General features: G+C 36.9%; 2 protein-coding genes across 3 annotated transcripts in view; one reads left to right on the top strand and one right to left on the bottom strand.

Annotated features, from left to right (window-relative positions):
• The window catches only part of tub (TUB bipartite transcription factor), a 40,985-nt gene extending 38,427 nt beyond the window's left edge, over nucleotides 1-2,558 (top strand). For both annotated transcript variants that reach the window (XM_079451716.1, XM_079451715.1), the window contains one exon: nucleotides 73-2,558. In XM_079451716.1, coding sequence (XP_079307842.1) covers nucleotides 73-206 — 134 coding nt within the window. In that variant the 3' untranslated portion in view covers nucleotides 207-2,558. The remainder of the gene's footprint in view (nucleotides 1-72) is intronic.
• ric3a (RIC3 acetylcholine receptor chaperone a) lies at nucleotides 1,964-8,322 on the bottom strand. The gene is made up of 6 exons (XM_079451738.1): nucleotides 8,096-8,322; nucleotides 7,238-7,446; nucleotides 6,342-6,411; nucleotides 5,561-5,639; nucleotides 5,201-5,346; nucleotides 1,964-5,107 (listed from the first exon to the last, which is right to left on the bottom strand). Exons 1-6 carry the CDS (start codon nucleotides 8,211-8,213, stop codon nucleotides 4,284-4,286), a joined length of 1,446 nt encoding a protein of 481 aa, XP_079307864.1. The 5' UTR covers nucleotides 8,214-8,322; the 3' UTR covers nucleotides 1,964-4,283.
• Nucleotides 8,323-19,398: the final 11,076 nt, after the last annotated feature.

Raw genomic sequence — 19,398 nt, 5'->3', positions numbered from 1 at the left:
GCATTTAGTTTCAATATAATACATCTGGGTAAGTAAATACAGTGTATATTGAGTGTTTTCTCTTTCGTTCAGCGGATTACATTGTGATGCAGTTCGGTCGTGTAGCAGAAGACATCTTCACTATGGACTACAACTATCCCATGTGCGCCCTGCAGGCATTTGCTATTGCCCTGTCCAGCTTTGACAGCAAGCTAGCCTGCGAGTAGCTGTCTCCCCACCAGCCACAACTACAATAGGACCCAGCCAGACTGATATACAATCAGAATCAATGGGTAAAGGGCTGTGGTGAGCTCCAAGACTGCAAAGTCCCTCTCTCAAGAACCAGTATGGCCAGAGATTGTGTGTGTTGTCTTTTTGTGTTAATGTTTGTGAGAGAACGGTAGCTATATGTTTTTCAAAAGGGCATCATATTGGGGGGAAAGCACAAGGACCACTTTTTTTTCCTATTGATCCGTGTGAAAATATAGAAAGATCGTATGGCCCATTGCAGCGGTTATTTAACAGACATTGTGTTTTTCAAGGTAACACTAACATTTTGTTAATGTTAAATTAAGAATCTTTTACAGTAGTATGTTGTGTCCCTATGTCGAAAAAAATTAACTTTATTTTTCCATAGTCATAATTCTACAAGGATAAAACGTATTCACTAACAATTTAATTTTAACTTTTCAGATTAAATGTAACATGTAGCTGTGATTTATAACAGGTTGAGTATTTTGTTTACTTAATGAACAGACTTTTGTACATGGCATTAGTTACATATGTCAGCTGGCTTAAAAATATGTTTAAATACAGTGGACATGCTTTTTGAGGGCTTTAGAATTGTTAGTATTTCTGTCTGACATATTTACACATTATTTATGTATTTTCATACATATTTATACATTTCCTTACCATCTGCTGCTTTTGTTTTACCCCATGGCCATAATTCCAGACCTGAGCATTTGCATTCGAGCATTTGGTATAGATTCTTGAAGTACATGATTGGATAATGTCCAAACCGCATTACTTCTGATATGAGTACCATGATGTATTGGTGTTCACCTGCATGTACAACATCAGAGTGACCTAAATTGAATAGCTCACCAGATCTACACCAATAGCTCCAGTGTGAACGCCCCTGAGGAATGGTGACAAAAGTGTGTGGTATCTCATTAAATGTGAGGGTCAATATCAGGGTAAGTACATTATTATCTCAATTATTCGGACCCACTGCATTGTGGGGGAATGTACTGAACGGAGCACTTTATAAAGAGTTTATTGGTGGAGAGCTGTAAATATTGTGCCTTTGGAGAAGACACTTGTGATGCTTGGTGAGATGGTAAATTGTTTCCTTCAGCCAGTGTTTATTTATCATGCAGAAATCCAAGCTTTTATCTTTGGTCTTGAGAAAAAATTGTATGTTTACAGTGTACTGGGCTGTAGCTGAACAGAATGATCAGGTTCTGAAGACAGAAAGTTATTGATTGACACATTAAGAGAGTTTGTTCACAAGCCATCTATGACGTTTCCTGCTGCCTGTGTATTTTTTTACTCCGTTACATTGCAAAATGAACAGGGGTGCAAAATGTTAAATGAACAAAGTGTAAAAGACCACCCTTATTTTTATTATGTTTTGTAAACCGATGTTTCTTTGCTAAACATGATGAATCAAAGGAATAGATGGTGATTTTGTATCAGCAATGAAATAATTTAATTGACAAATCCTGCAGAATTATACTGACATTACATTAATATTTGGTCTTAACGCTGGTCAAAGTATTCTTTCAAGTCTTTGTTTAAGTGGCCACACATAAGCATGTAAATGCGGATGATTTTTATATTATTTATCATTCCAGTTTTAGGTCAATATCACGGCCAAGTCTTGGAAACTGCAAAAGTCCAAATCTTTTATTATTGTCTTAAAACTAACAACATTAGATTTGAATGAATGTGTTTTAAGAATTTTACAGAACAATTTTATGTGGCATTTTGATTTAATGAGGGAACACAAAGGAAAACAACACACCTTAGTGTGACGAGTAAATTACACTAAAAGCATCAAATAATATTTAAAAACAAAAATCTATATCACAATTTAAATCGGTGAATTAATATGATGCAAATATAGCATTTACTGTTTTGTATGTTTGTTTTTACCTTTGTTTATAACATTCTGACTTAGATATCACATTTTAAAATACATCTTTCCCCAGAAAAGTTTTTTAATTATACGTTTTTAGGAAAAAATATAAATATCTAAATATTAAATTCTTTTACTTTCAGTAAAGTTTGCAATTTTTGACTGCCTTGAGAATACCATTCCAGCTGTTTCTATTCTCTGTCAATGTAACGCTCTAACATTTTAAGTTTGCTTTCAATGGATAAATCAATGACAAGGTATGTGTTTTTCTGCTCTTTTTTTATCTGTTTGAAAACTTCTCACCACTGGTGTATTAAAGTGATGTATGATGTCACGCTGTTTTATAAATGTGTACATTGGTCTATATACAGTGTTTGTATACAGTAGCTAAGATATGAAAAAAATAAATCTGAACTCCAGTGACTTTTTACATCTCAGATATTTAGCATGAGTATGTTGTTGTACTTCCAGTACAGATGTGGTTACAAAGTCAGTTGCAATGGCAAATAATATCTTTGGGAAAGAGGGTCCTACTATAGAAACAACCAAGTGCATTTCACATTGGTCAGAAAATAACAATGGTTACAAATACTGTGCTTTGAAAAGAAAGATTCACATCAAAGAAGTCATATGACACAAATAAAACTAATATTATTTTTTGTTTTAATCTGGGGCCACACCAAAATATTTTTATAATCTTATATGAGTTTTAAATGGTGAGAGACCACAAACACGAGGAGAAAAAAAAACTAGATTTAATCATTTTGCTCCCATCACACACCAACAGATCTTCAAACCTGACTGTGAACACAGGAATTCTCGCAAATTCTCTCGAGACTTCAGAATGAGTTATCTTTTATTGCACTGTAAGCTTTGTTTATTATATATGTGTTAAATATAAACAAATGTGTAACTTTGTAGTAATGTTACAAATATTATTCATCGTTCAAAAATTGCTCAAGCAGAGTCATCTTAAGCATTTAAGGTGGCACAGCACTAGATCTAATTTTATTGCAACTCAAATATTATGGTATTTATGTCTTCATAGTAATTGAAAAAGAATATTAAAACAGTTCTGTAAAAAAATTGCTGCTGACATTATCACCTGAAAGAGTCTACTGGCTCCACTAGCTCCACTGGACCAATTTTTTCTGATCCACCTTAAAGCATCCGCACACTTGGACTCCAACCACTACAGTCACTTGCACAAAGCCTGGTATTTAATGAAATTATTCGTAATTGCGATGATGGTGTTTGTGATACTTTTGACAGAAAATTAACAGAATAAAGAAACGTGTTTGTTGAAGAGATAACTACGGTTGTTATACTTTTGTATTGTTTTGTTCCACGTGATAATCAACAGTGTTCTTGTGCGTTTGTCCGTTTTCCCCCATACATCAGGATTTCTGATCGTAAATATTCAACATGTTGAATATTTAAGATTCGCGATCGGGGTGGCTCCAAAGTGCTTCCGATCAGTTCATTCACGCTTAACACACATCACACCACAGGGAAATCTGATAACATTATATTTAGAGCCATTTATGATCATCGGGACTTTACCTAGGACTGTCAGAAGGGGAGAAATCCGCCCAAATATCTTTTGGTGTGGTCCCAGCATTAGATGTTATGCAATGTGTATACACGATTTAAGGTAAATTAGGTCAATATCACAATTTCCGCATACCGTGCTTGTTTGTATCTCCTCTTTGCGCCACCTCTCTAAAAGGTGCAGATTTTTTTACAAAGCTTATCACTCTGAAAAGCGAGGTTTGCTATGATTGGCCAGTTAAAAAGGTGCGCAGTGATTGGTCGAATACTGCAAGTGTGTGACGGAAAAGTAATTTTCCTCTTATCAGGTTCCAAGGCAATTGTACTGACAGTTACGCCCACCTTACTTAGTCAAATCATACCACGAACTGACGTAGATTTGTGGGGGTGTGGTAACACGAGGCGTTTCATGCAGGTCTGGGTGAGCATTCGCTTTTATATAGAATGCATCTTTTGTTCTGACATTTTCATTTTTTATGTCTAATACATACATGGGCAACTTATACACAAATAACACACCAAAGACATAGAAAAACATGTATTCGCCCATATGACCCCTTTAAGGTACCAGAGGGCAGAACTGCAGATTATTTCTTTTTTTATTTGACGGCTATTTTTTTATCTTTTGTTTCTTGTTTCGCATCCTGAGTGTTCCACGTGCCTGAGTTTTGGGAGACAGTGACTGACTGGACATGAGGGTTACCTCAGGTTGGTATGTTTGGAGGAAATCAATGAGATCTACTTCCTGTTCCTCAGGATCACATTCGACATCATCATTAAAACCTAGACTCTCAGCCTCCATCAGCGGGTCCTCTTCCTTCTCCTCTGTTTCACTCCGTTCCTCTTCATTTTGCGAATCTTCATAGTCTTCATCCTCATTTTCTTCCTCTTCATTCTCTTCATCTTCATCCTCCTCCTCTTCTTCTTCTTCATCTTCATGTTCCTCCTCCTCTTCCTCCTCATACTTGCAGCCAACAGTTCCACCTTTTGGATAATGGAAGACACGTCTGTGATCGCTGAAGGTGATTTGTCGTCTTGTGCTTGGTTTTTGGTTTTGTTTTCTTTCAACTGGGTACTTCAACTTCTCATCATCCTCATCAAAACTTTTCGGAAGACAGGGCTGGTCCTCTCCAATGTCATTCTCCTCATCTTCCTCATCATTGTCTTCTTCACTGTCTTCATCCTCATCATCTTCCTCCTCTTCATCTTCATTTTTGGCATTATCTTGTTTGTCCTCATAATTTTCTCTTTGATCCTCCTCTTTTATCTTGTTGTCATTATCTACATGCTCTTCTTCTTCCTCCTCTTTCTCCATTCTCTCAGCAAGCTCCTCCGCTGTGAGTATAACTTGGTCTGGTTCTTCCAGTATAACGCTAGGAAATCTGCGTCTGGGGCATGGAATATCATACTCTGGGTAGGTTTCTTCTGAATAGCCTTTGGATGCAATAAATACAATTGGGCATATAAAAACAGAGCAACTAAAACATTGATTAATTAGCGGACCTAATATGTAACCGTGAGCTATACCTTCCCAGTCAGCGGTGTAGGGGGTTTCCTCAGCCTCCTCTTCTGGCGTGACTCCCTCTCGCAGCTGTCTCTCTCGCATCATTTGGGTAATCTCCCTCAACTGCTTCAGCTTCTTCTCCTCCCGCCTCCGTGTCCCCCTGCGTGACCTGAAAAACAGAACAACTTAGTGCTTCTAACAAATCACTTAGACTATAAAGGTTTAAATAGGCCAAGAAATCTTATTTTCTGTGAACATTAAAGAGATGTAGAGTTCACAAAATATTTGTAGAAAATAAATACACATATTATTTATTTTAAAGATATATTTAAATAAGAGCACAGCAAAAGATCACCACGTTTTGAGGAATATGAAGACTTTACCTGGCCATTGGGTGAACAACTTTGGATATTCTTTTTTCTCTAATCTTTTCACTTGTTCTGGTAGGCAACGGACATGTAGCTAATGGGGAGACAATGGAAATGTAATAAAAAAAAAACTTTAGATACAATGATTCAAGCAAACATGTGACTCCAACTTTCTAGTGTCCAAAACCTGGTTGACATAAAAATACTTTTTACAGAAGCTTTCATTAAGTTGCACTTCACCAGATGAATCACTATAGATAAAGATCCTGCTTTCTATATGTTACCATTTGAACCAATACAAATACTTTGTTTTGTATGATCTTGACTTTAACAATAGTAAAGTATTCTAGAGCTAGTACTGTAAATCCCTGACATGTTTTGGAAAACATTAATGATTTTAGTCTGAATAATCTGCTAACAGAAAAGACAGTGAATGCCATGCTGACTGCTCTATCGCATTTGCTTCCACCCTTTGACATCCATTTGATAAATGGAGCTAAACCTCTTAGCACTGATCCAAAAGACATGCAGATAATTGGTATTGGGTGCTGCTAGGCTTATACAACATTACTTCTGATTGCTAATCCCGGTCTAACAAAAGAAGAGAACAAAGCCTAGCAGGCCTTGGACAGAATCTTGATCAGCCTTATCTGGGGTTAAAGCTACTGATATGCTAAGAGTGCACACCATAAAAATACAACGAAAGTGTCATGTTTACACTGGGTTGCTATAAACATTATATAGCATCTTTACATAATAGATGAGGGTTGGGGGTTAATAGAAATATGGAACTCACGCATCTCTTCAAACATGTGTTCTGGTTGCAGTATGGGAAATCTGCACATTTGTTTGTCCTTGGAAGTCAGCTGTGAAAAGACAAACTTGGTTAAACATGAAAAAACTTTTAAAACGTTTTATCTGAATGTGCATAAACAAGTTTAATTGTGGGAGCATAGTTTCTTACATTTGAAGACAAAAAAATATGTCTTTTTAAAGCATGATATGGGCTGAATAATGCAAAAAAATAACAATAAAATTCAATTCAAGCCCAGAAATGACGAAGCTCCTTTGTTTTTTAAATCTAACTATGGTCTGTTTCACTTGCATGGAGATCTCCTTGAACCCCATGATGTGGGTTCACAGCAACAGCTTCCAAATGCAAAAACCACATGTAGAATCAACTCCAGACATTTAACATGTTTAATTCATTTTAAGGAAACGCCCATACCTGTGAATAAAACAGCTTTTGATTCAACTGTCCGATTACTTTTGGTCCCTTGAAAAAGGGGGAGCTTAATTTTATTCCTAAAGCTGAAATTCCTAAAGCCTTCAGCTAACCTGGATGTGAATACACTCTAAATAAAGCTGAGAGTGTGCACTTTAAGTCAATTTTCATTAAAAAACTATTACTCGAATACACTTTAATACACAGCTAAAATAAAAAAATTCTGTCCAAATATTTATGGACCTAACTATATATTATTGTGGGCCAACAATATTAGTTGAGTTAGGATGAGTTTATTATTATCATTCTAAAATGTGGAAAGATATTCACAGAGAAAAAATGAGGAACCCTATCAACATCTTGGTTACACTTAAAATGTGTCTCTAAAATAAAAAATACATATCAGGAAACAATGACAGAAAATATATTTCTGTCAGTACATATGAGTAATTTTTTATTTGTCTCACCTTAAAGAACAGGTAGATGATATAAAGGAAGATTCCAAAGCCATACACAGGAATGACTTGAACCAGAAGATTTGGCTTGCCAACACTCTTGGTTCTGGCAATGACCTCTGGGATGTAGTGTTTGGTGTAATGAGACTCAGTGTTCCAGTCAAGGTAATCTTCAGAGAAAGAATAGCCATGTCGTATAGGAGGAAAATGCCCTGGACCAACTTCAAAATAAAAAAATGTATACAATATTTTATTCCAGATTAAGTTGATCGAAGGTAACCTCTGTAATCTTTATTCAATATATACAGTTTATATTTATTACAAAATGACTATGCCCAAACTTTGAATACACAAACTTGGTTTAAATCCCTTATAATCTAAATGTTACAAACCTATAGACGATAATAAAATGAATAATTTAAATAATACAATGTGTTAATTAATGAATTTATTTAATCATTCCTATCACTTCTATCTGTATTAATATATATTTCAAGTAAACATGCTTTGCAACAATGCAAACTGTAAAAAGATGAAAGAAAAAGAAGTGCTGAAATACATTTGAATTTATATGAAGTTTTTAGGCTGCTCCTGAAACATTGGTCATTTGGAATTGACTATTCTAAAATAAATAATAATAAATAATAGAAATAAACGAGATTAACATTGGTGACAATGGTATTTAACAGAACACTGCCATTGTGAATAGCAACCGTAAATAAATAGTTTTTTTTATAAAAGCTATACTTTATTTTTAGAAATGTAGGAATATGACAGTAGGAAGATGACGTTAAGGGACACAGGGAAGGTCAAAATCTAAATATGATGTGATAATAAATCTGGGATGAGGAATTTCTCTGATGATCTTACCCTTCGTGTGCACTTTGTCTTTCTTCTCTCCGGGTAAAAACATTTTGGGTAGAAATAAAGACATACAGAGGACGATGCATGAGACGAATGTGATCTTCTGACATGTTGAAACAGCCATATCGATACGGGAAAAAATTACTTGACGTTGATCAAACGGTTAAAAACATCTACAACACATAATCTGTACGAAATATCCTGTTGTTTTAAAGCATGCAACGGAAATGACTGAAAACGTTAATCCTTCATCCGGGGGAGATTAGAATGATGAATGATGACCCATTCAGTCAACAGATCAAGAATCAGGTCTTTCAACATGTTTTGTGACAGATTATTCTTTTTTATTATTATTATTATAATATTTATTATTATTATGTGATGTTTTGTACTGTTCGTATTCTTGTTGTTATTCGCTTATTTGTCCACTAGATGGCAGTGCTTTCGTGTTCATGGCGTTCATGCGAATTGTGATCAGAGCTCAACTATCCTAGACACGAACGTATTGAAATTCCTTGAATGTTTTGAAGTTTTCGTCTCGTTATAAATAAATTATAGTTTCTAATTCTATTTATATAGGATTTGTACATTTGATTCTGATGTATGTGAAAAGTGGGAATTAAATTTTTTAATTCAATACAAAGTTCATTAAAGAAAATTCTACAATTTATACCAAACATGTTAGTTGTGAATTGGCTAAACATTAATTGTATTATATTTAAAGTAATATTTGTATTGTTACACTAACATTTAAGAGCTCTTATTTAGCCCTCGGAGTAAATACATTTATCTAAAAGTAGGCTACCTTACCCCTGATTTAAAGTAGTGTATTGCACGTTGATAATAAGTAACATAAGTAAGATTATAAATCTTGAGTTTCAAAGATTGCAAAGGTTTGTGAGAGTGTGTGTGTGTGTGTGTGTGTGTGCGTGTGTGCATGCATGTAGAGCTCAAACTCTACCAAGCAGGCCAGCTCATCTTTTATCTGTTTACCGGGCTGCTTTGTTATCAATGTTTTAACTACCTAATTATTCCTCATTAGGCTCAATGTAAAGACAAACCATGTCTGACAGCTCACAGAACCACAGGGCCTGTGCACAACGCTGCCTTTTATGATTTCAAAAGAAAGAAAATTGTATTAACATCTGAGACCTTATATTGTTTATTCTAACAGGAAAATATGCAATGAGTTTTGTGAAATGCTTGTGCCTCTTTCTGTCATATGAGCGATAGAGTCACATACATGGCAATCAACACACCTTGGCCAAACAAAATTGCTTTTTAGAAATAGCAATCGTTTTCTTTCTTTACATTCATGCAAGTGATTTGTTGTGCAATGTCACCTTACTCAGTGGTGGCAGACCAGGTTTGCACTGAACCCCATTCTCTCTCACTTTCTCTCTTTCTGGCTCAGTCTAAATCAGTCAATTTATTTCCAAATTGCAAGTTGAGTGCAGGAGCAAGGGCTTCTTTCGCTGGTGGGGTGAAATATTAAATCAATGCGCACTCCCAAATATCGAGTGGGCTTTAATTTTTATTTAATATTGATGGGAATGTAGCTGGCTTTGAGTGTGGTGAAGGACATACTGTTACAAATCCAGCAGCCTTTATATTCATGGAGGAGAGACAGTGATGCTGAGTGAATGTGCTGGATTAATGGGGACCTGAGGATGCTTGTCTGTGCGGGCCTTGAGATACTGCCCAATTGTCATCTTCCATTTATTACCATGAGCGGAGCAGGACAGCACGTCTGAGACTTTGAATAATCTTTAGCATTTCTGGATGTTGTCGGAAAGAAGCTCAAAGGTAGATTTATATTAATAATCCCGGTTCAAATGCTTGCCAGACCTTCAACATGTCCTCTGACTGCAGGAAAGGGAAGTGATGTCAGTTGTGTGACAAGACAATGAAACATAACTGGGTAGTGTTGGGAATGTGTTGATGATGAAGAGCGGCAGCAGATGTGGATCCTGATTAAGGGTGAAAAGCACTGTAAGTAGTAATCTGATCTGTGATTGTGTTATGCAGGTTGGAGGGCAGCTCGGGTCATAGCCAGAGAGCACAAAACTCAAGACATCACATTATTCTCTGCTGTTCCTCTGACTCAGGCTAGACTGCTTACAGCATTATGTTATCTTTCTACTTCTGCCGATTGTATTTAGGCTTCAAAAAGGGTGTTCATTTGTAAATGCTATCTTTGTTTATCATAGAGTTTATTTTCTGAGATCTTCCAAAAGTCTATGGGACATATCCATAAGCGTTCGGGCGACGTAACCAGTGCAGGTTGGCCTCCAGAAATACGTAATCTCTGAGCCACTCCATTGTGTGCTTCTGACTCATTCTCACCTTCACGTCATCCCAAACCTTGTCTTGGACCCCATCGACTACCATAGTAGGAAAAATCAATTTACATATATTTTTGGGTTTTGTTGAACACAAAAGAAGATATTTGGAAGAATGTGGGACAGCAAATAGTTTTGGGTCACTTTTGACTACCATTGTAATTTTTCCTACTAGACGTTTGGTTACAAGCATTCGTCCACATATCTTTCTCTGTGTGCAGCCAAACAAAGACATTTATACAGATTTGGAACAAGTAGTGATTGAGTAATTCATGACAGAATTTGTATTATTCCGTGAACTATCCCTTTAATAAGCTTGTTCATTGTTCATGACACCAGGGCATGTCACAGTTTTCATACATACCACATATACACTTCATTGAATTGCTTTGTGATAAATGTCATACATGGTAGAAATGTCAGCGTATTAAAAGAGTGGTGCAAATTCTTTACAGCAAAGTAATTGCCCAACCTATCGTTTCAAAGGTAAACCATAACCAATTGTGTTTCCACTCAGGAAACGAGCAATTGATTGGCTTTGTTTGACATCTGGAGTTGTTTGGCAATAAACTGCATCTTTGTGGTGGACGCTGTATGTGGTGGAGAGAGTGTGGGCTGGCGGAGAGGGCCACTGTGAGGGTGGAGAAGGCGCAGAGGTTCAGCTGATACAAGCTTTGATCTCAAACAGCAGGGGGGAAATGACATTATTTAAGGTACCTCACCAGCACGACACTGCGGCACAGCGAGATATGCACTATGAAATTGCAGGTTCAGTGGCACATACTTGAAATGCCGGACACAAACTCACTTGTGCATAAACACACAGACAAGCATATTAGCAAAAACCCACCCACGGGCAAACCAGCATAACAAGTGCACACATGACCTACGGGAGGAAATCTAAAGGCTTCAAATACATGTGGACTCTTCAAGAGTTTGTTTTTATGTGGGTTTCTATGTGGGAGTGGATGTTCTGCAACAAAATTAGAGCCTTGAGAAAGGACAAATGAAGAAAACATGGCAACCAAGGTTGCAATTTTGAATATCTATGTTATTATTATTATTATCATTATATGTATTCTTATATATTGGGTAGTCTGATCATGTATAATCATAATATATAATAATAATGAAGGTCATTGACAGTCATGCCTGGGACATTCCCATTGTGTAGAACATTTTCCCCATCATGTCTTAACACAAATGTTTAAATTCACAAAGAATGATTTAGGGAATATATTTTATGAGCAATAGTATTATAGTAAATAAGTGCCTTCACATTAAAGTCTATTTTTTTATTTTAAAATACTTACAGTATGTACTAATAAAACCAGCTTTGAGCCCCAAAATTGAAAAAATCTTAGGTTAGAAAATATTCAAACCCACATTTATGCTTAAACCATTTTACGTTTATGTAAAATAATTTACAACTAAAATTTGACATGTTAAATAATCTGACTTTGAAAATTCAGGGCTTCATTGTTGTCCCACAGGTGTGAAGTGTGGCAATATCTCCAATTGTCTGAAAACACACAAACATCAATGATAAAGCGCTAAAGCAACTGCACAAAATTCATTCATTCAACATTTTGAGATTTTATAACTTTTTCTGCTAAACCCCACAGCATAGATTCATTTAAGAATTACTTCCCAACACTTACAAGATCTGTGTGTTGATAACACATTGATGATGCTCCAGCTGATGGGGCAGATCAAGCTTCTGGACTTCATCCAGAACCAGCAGCGTCCCCACATGGATGGTAACTGATGTGAAGAGTCATCCAACTGTTGCAGTAGAAAGACACGTGCAAGCACCCTCTCTAATGTAACGTTTCAAGAAATCAAGAGATTTCTACCTGCCGACCCTCAGTTTTCACAAGAGCTGTTGCACCGTCAGGCAGAACTTAAGGAGATGCTGCGGAAATCAAGAGAGTAAGAATAAAAAAAGCTCTCAAGTGTGTTTGTCATAGATACAGTATGTAGCACTGCTCAAACTCAAAAATAGACCAAACCATGAGAAACCAGCTGCCGCGGAGGCTGAGTAGACACAGCATCCAATAGGATGAAAGGCATTAGTGGGCGGGGACTCTCACCTGTTGCAACAGACAGGTATATACTTCCTCAAAAAATACTTAAAAGTGACCATTGAATTAAAAATGTTTTATGAAGAACTTATTAAACATCATTTACAGATAGGTGCCACAGAAAGAAATAAGTAGACTACTGACTCTGAAGGAGGACGCCCACTGCAGCATGTTGAGGGATGGGCTGAAGCGCCGGTTGGTTTGCAGGGTGGTGAGGTTTCGAAACCTATGTAGTACATATGTATAAATATGTAGATGAAGGTCATATAGTTGCATTCTTTCTCTATTTAAGCATTTCATCTGAAATCATCTGTTATGATTGATCATCTCACCTGAGGAACAGCTGATGTAAACTCTCCAGCAGGAAGTAATACACTGCTGCTGTCATGCCTCTCATGCTGAGTCTTCTGATTATTGTGGTAAGACCATGCGCCCATTCATGACCCACGCAGCAGTAGTTGCATCTTCAAGGGTAGAGAAGCTGACAATTCCAAACCTTTTGCTGTGGCTCGCCTCCATAATTATCTGAGCAGCAGTCTTATTATCTGTTTGTCCAAACTACTTATTTCACTTAAATTGTAAAAAAACCCTTTAATGAAGAGGCACCATAACTTGGCATAGAGGATGCTTCCGAAGGGTAAGAAAGCTCCGTACAGCTGCTGCTCACTGAGGTTATAGGGCAGATTAGATACGTACAGACTCACCCGCTGTTTATTAGACAAGAATAAGTTAGTCTACACAAAGGCATTTCAACATTCACTAAGGAGTTGTTAAGTAGTAAAGAGGTTTGTGATGGCTCCCGGGTAGTGCCTCTTATTGTCCTGCTCTATGGCTTTCCGATCAACCTGCCGCTCCTCATACGTTTTGAACTGGCAAATGGACCTTTAAACACAAAGCAAATGAGCTAAACCTTGTGAGACAGATGATGCAACAGACATTTCAGGAGTCGACAACTACATTCAATACCATTAAATGAAACCATGAACAGGAGTTACAACAGAGGTTACATTTACATTTAGCAGATGCTTTTATCCAAAGCGACTTACAGAGAGTTCAAGGAGCAACAAAGCAAAATATGTCATACGGGGGCAGTAATACAGTAAGTGCAAATACCATGTTACTAGTTTCCACAAAAGCCAGAACAATATCTGTTGAGAGAAAGAGAAAGGGTTAGTGTTTTTGCCTGTCAAGTATTCACAGAAGTTTTTTGAATGTTGTTAGAGATGTGGTTGACCGGACTGAGTTTGGAAGAATGTTCCACCAGGAAGGAGTTGGGAAGGAGAATGAGCGGGAAAGCCATTTACTGCCCTTTTGTGAGGGCAATACAAGGCGCCACTCGTTTGCTGAACACAGGGTTCTTGATGGGGTGTAGGAGTGTAGGAGTGTATGAAAGTATGCCTGTGCAGATCCAGTGATAGTCCTGTAGGCAAGCATTAGTGACTTAAATCTGATATTGGCTTCAACCGGTAGCCAGTGGAGAGAGATGCTAAGGGGTGTCACATGAGGGCTCTTGGAAGATGAAGTGTGCTGCTGCATTCTGAACCAGCTTGAGTGATTTGATAGCCTTTGCAGGAAGACCAGCAAGAAGAGCACTGCAGTATTCCAACCTTTAGATTAAAAGGGCTGGGACAAGGAGTTGTGTCACATGCTCAGTGAGATAGGGTCTAACCTATGGTTCACTTAACACTAGTTGGTCGTCCAACATCATGCCATCAAGTGCTTTGATGGCCTTCTCTTCCTCTTCAAAGGTGTCGAAGAGGAAGAATCCATAACCTTTGGATCCATTATTGACACAAACCACCTTGATGAAAAGATATTGCATACATATTTGTTTATCATAGACGCAGCATAGCAAGTTAATTTCTATGGTTACTTTAAAAACAGCTAAATTGAAGAAACTTTTTTACTTAGAAATGATTTATTTATTTACACTTTATTTGTTGAAACGAAACTGTACACGTTTCCATTAACAGTGAAGTTTTAAATTATAAACATCAGATCAAGAGCAGGGTGCTGTGTGCGGTGATGGCCTGTAGGCTACACTATAATCATACTATTTTTTAAACTTGGCGAAAATGTAATGCTGTCAACTAATCAGATTGACGCATTCAACAGCCCCTTGGTATAATCAGGAAAAAACACAAAAGACATCATTATTATTATTATTTCCAATACGTCAACGTAAACCCAATGACATATAACATATTAGAGCACAATGGAAACGTGACTTACTGTCAGCGCGGTTAACATAACCATACCGCAAGGGGCGCACCCTGTCTTCACGTATACCCGCACGGAGTGGATCGTACCTGATAGACGATGAACCTGGATACGTCGGGATGAATATGTCCACCACGAACAAGGAGGCGATCTGATCCCTCGGTACGCCGAAGCTCTCAGCTATTTTATTTTATAGAACTCCACAATATAGATAAAAAGATGACATGTTAACATACAATGTATAAATTAGGCACACTCTCCTAAAACACACGCAAGCGTGAATCTGGCATCCTCCATACCCGACAAAAAAGCACCTGGAGACAACCTCGGAATCATGAGATCAGAAGTGGTTATTATCCCATTTCCGAGAGCCCGTGAAGGCAGCATCTATATATCCCGACATGCATTGCGCAGCAACAGCAGGGTTATGGTTAGAAGGGAAACATCAAATTTCCGAGAGCACGTAAATAAATCAACGTTATTAAGATTTAGCATTAAAGCCAATTAATATTTTCGGGTTGAGGTGGGAGTTATCCTAAATCCTTGGTGTCTTGAATGCGCAGTCGGATGACTTCGTTCAAATCTTTTGAGGAAATGCTTGTTGAGCTGACTTATCAGCGATCAAGCTGGACTGCGGTGAAGCGGCTTATTTGAATATCACAGACACGCATGTAAGTTAAGAATATCGTGGTGTGTATCCGAGTGAAACAGGTTCTGAAATTAGGAAAAAATGTAGGGCTGGGCTTTTTTGCCTTTCCCTTAGTTTCTTTTAAATTGGGCCTGCAGGGGAGGGCTGAAATGCCTGGCCATTGGACAGTCACTCAGTATAGTCCTACCTCTTTTCTGTTGCTGACGTCATAGGGTGAAGAGTTATTGAGAGGGGGAGAGCAGCGTTTTATATGACTTGATTGATAATTACTAAAAGTTAATGTTAGATGAACAAACGTATGAGATTATTTATCCACAGCTTTGTTCTAATTGGGCCATTACACCAAATGGGTGACATTAGTTGAATGAAACCTGCCAAAATTAAAAAAAAAATAGTTTTTCAACAAACTATAATTACTCTGTAATTAGTATTAAGTAATCAGCTAAATAATTGAATTAAATAATACTAATTTCGTGTGGTATACGCATGATTTACAAACACAAACATTTGTAACATTGTATACTTCTAAAATAATATGTGAGGGGTCTGTGTACTAATACGTTTGTCCTGTTTCCATGTGTCATCCCTGGTTAACCAGAAAGTAACGGGAGTTTGCAATGAGACAGGGTGGTGAAAGGATGCAACGCATGCTGACAAAAGAGGTATGTGGTTGTTTATACGCTTAGAAAATGATTGATCTGCTCCCACCTACTTTAAGTCTTAAGGAAAGTTTTATGGTATTATTATTATTATTATGGTTAACAACAATAATAATAATGGAACATCTGAAGTCATTCGAAATATTATTAAGCTACTTTGTGGGGAACTAAATATTTTCTTAATGTTTAAGTACGTAACTGGAGTCCACATTCACTGCATTCGCTGCTGTCGGTTTTGATCATGGACTTACTACACCACTAACAAATGCCCATTATTTTTTTCTTCTAAATCGTTACGTTAGTTTGCAAATATGAATATATTATTTAAGATTTATGATTGAGAGCAAGGTACGTGGCCTTGTTTGACAGGCTGTGCCCTAAGAATATGTGTGGTTGTTTTTCTGAGCTACCTAAATTTTGTATTTTAATGTATTTTAATATGGACCATTTTGCAAGACTTGAAGGGATAGTTAAAATTCTGTCATCATTTTCTCACTCTTAGTGTTGTTCCAAACCTATACATTTATTTGTTCTGCTGAAAGAATTATATTTGGAAGAATGTCAGTAACCAAACAGATCTCATCCTCCATTGACTCCCATGGTAGTTTATTTACCTACTATGGCAGTAAAGTAAATGGGGAATGAGATCTGTAATTGGCATTCTTTTTCATTCTGTTTCAGAAGAAATGGTTTAGTTTTTAACACTACACAAATGTAAAAACAAAATACCAACAGTATATTTAGAACTGAATCAAAATGATAAATAAACATTGAACATCTTTAAGATTAATTTTAGATGTGTAACAAAAAGAAAAAATTATAAATAACGGAAACAGGAATTGCTTACAGGAAATGGAACAACTTTGTTTACATCTTGTGAAAGGGTCTATGTGGTTTTACAAAGGCCACTCAGAATTTGACTTTGGACTATAAAATCTATTCTTAATCATGCATGATATTTGATGTTAAATTGACCAGTAATTTTTAGTTTTTGGCATTAAAAGTTAACAATGTAATATGTACTGCATGGAAAAATATTTGCTCTTCATTAATGCAACATAACATTTTTGTTTAGGCATTGATAGCAGGTTGATATAGTGACACGTATTACTTTAAATATTAGCAAAGGAATTTCTTTCATGAGCGTATGGTCTGGCTCGTTCATTTTAGTTGTACTGCTCATCTTGAGTTCTTTTTTTGGTGTCTAGCCTTAAAGCGACAAAAGAAAACTAATATTAGTGTACCTCTTGTAAGTCAAGCACCTTGAATGCACTTAACTAGTTCTAATAAGTGATAATGATAATGGAATGTGAAAATGAAAGAAGGAATAAAGGAGCGAGAGGGTGTGCTTCTTTACCGAATTATTAACAAGTTAACTTTGTAGTGGAGACACTTTATCCCCGAGGACAAACAACCCAAATGTTTGCAAAATATAATTAAGCCGAGGCATCTTTAAATGTCATTGCAGCCTGTGCCATGTTTCAAATTGTTCTGCATCAACAGAATTTAACGAGATGGTGGAGGAATCCGTTCCCTGCAAGCATGTGATAAGCCACACATACAGTGGAGCACTTTCATTGATTGCCAAAATAAAGCATTTTGTATGCAAATGGGGGAATGGAGTGGGTAAGCTGATTCAGCCTCATGGACACCAAATAATGGCCTTTACAATTAATACTCTCGCATGCCATCCATTGAAACTTTCATCTCCCGTTTAATGGTTCTGAAACATTTACACATCCAACTCCCCTTCCAAAAAAAGGGAAAAACAGTGTGGTGTTCCAATGGATTAATATGAAAGCCAACAAATAAATAAAAGTCCAAACAACCCTGTCTCCACACGACTCCCACACCATTCCTGGCTCGTGCCTTTTTTTCTGCTGTGTTTTAGGCACATTTCGGATTAACTGATAATCTTTGAACATGAAGGAAGGTCTAGAATCCCCCTGGGCGTTTGCTGGGGAGAGTGAGGTTGACGGGGGATCAGGCCGATGTGGCATTGTTTGATTGTAATGTGCTTGTTTTTGCACTTGTAAACACGCTTCTCTTTGTTTTAGTAATGCCAACCCCTTCCTGTGTAGATTTTTCTGCTGGAGCAGCACAGGTTTGTACACATGGTGGCTTGTTGGGCTAACAACCGACTTGATCAAATATCCTGAGGGAATGCTTAAAGGGATAGTTCACCCAAAAATAAAAATTCTGTCATCATTTACTCACCTTTGAGTTGTTCAGAATCTGTATAAATGTATTTTGAATACAGAGAAAGTAATTTAGATGAATTCTTATAACCACACAGTTCTTGGACCCCATTGACTAGGAAACATTTCTTAATTTGTTTGTTCTGTTGAACACAAAAGACGATATTTTGAAGAACGTAGTAAAGCAAACAGTTCTGGGGCACTTTTGACTATCGTTTTAATTTTTCCCAGTATGGTAGTAAAACGGGTCCAAGAACTGTTTGGTTGCAAGCATTCGTCCAAATATCTTTCTACCAAACGAATAAATGTATACAGGTTTGGAACAACTAGAGAGTGAGTAATTCATGACAACATTTTCATTTTAAGTAAGTTAGATTCTCTTTATTTTATTTATTGAAAGTGACCTGTGTGGGCATAAATTATATCAAAGTGAAATTAGACAACATGTAATGTTGGAAAAAAGAGTAAGTTAAGAGATTGATTGTGAAAGCCGAAATACAGTATATGGACGAGTCAGCTAACTATTGTCACCTCTGTGAGAAAATGAAGTATTTCACTGTATCTTACCTGGATAGTTTTATTAGTAGTAAAAATATGCAAAATATATGATGCTTTTTATATTTCCAACGTCTGTATAAGAAAGTAATTGAAAGAAATATGCAATTGAGTTTAATAATGGAGGGTGAATATATCAAACTTTTTTTTTTTGTCTCATACACATCAAAGCTGAGCTTTTTCTGCATCTTCTACTGCATGTGCCTGACCTTTAGCAACAGAGATTTTAATCCTTTTTTTAACCTTTCTAGCGTATTCACTGTATTTTATAAAATGCTATTCTCTGGTTCATGCTCTCTATTTCTAGCTCCATTTCTATCTCATTCACGATCAACTCGTGTTCAAAATTAAGAGGTGACTGTGACATGCAAAGCTAACATAGCGTTTAACTTCTAAAGGAAATGACAACCCAGGATCTCCAGATATCCCTTTTCTGCCAATTCATTCATTTGTTCACTCTGGTATCGCCTTTCCATTTTGACGCCTCTTTCCTTCCTTCAGCATCTGAGAAACATGTGAAAGTCAAGGGCAGCCATAGAAGTGTTGACAGCAGTGTTTGAGGGCTCAAGACCACCACACCAGCAGGGAGGCAAGGAGGAGTC

Source organism: Barbatula barbatula, assembly GCF_947034865.1.
Source record: "Barbatula barbatula genome assembly, chromosome: 1".
Taxonomy (NCBI): Eukaryota; Metazoa; Chordata; class Actinopteri; order Cypriniformes; family Nemacheilidae; genus Barbatula; species Barbatula barbatula.
This window is presented reverse-complemented; position numbering and strand designations above follow the sequence as displayed.

Excerpts from the sequence above, each read along its gene's own strand:
- ric3a (XM_079451738.1), bottom strand. The coding sequence starts at position 8,213 with ATGGCTGTTTCAACATGTCAGAAGATCACATTCGTCTCATGCATCGTC. Across the intron at positions 7,447-8,095 it reads AGACAAAGTGCACACGAAGG|TTGGTCCAGGGCATTTTCCT; the intron begins GTAAGATCATCA and ends TTTATTTTGAAG. Across the intron at positions 5,108-5,200 it reads CTACACCGCTGACTGGGAAG|GCTATTCAGAAGAAACCTAC; the intron begins GTATAGCTCACG and ends TTGCATCCAAAG.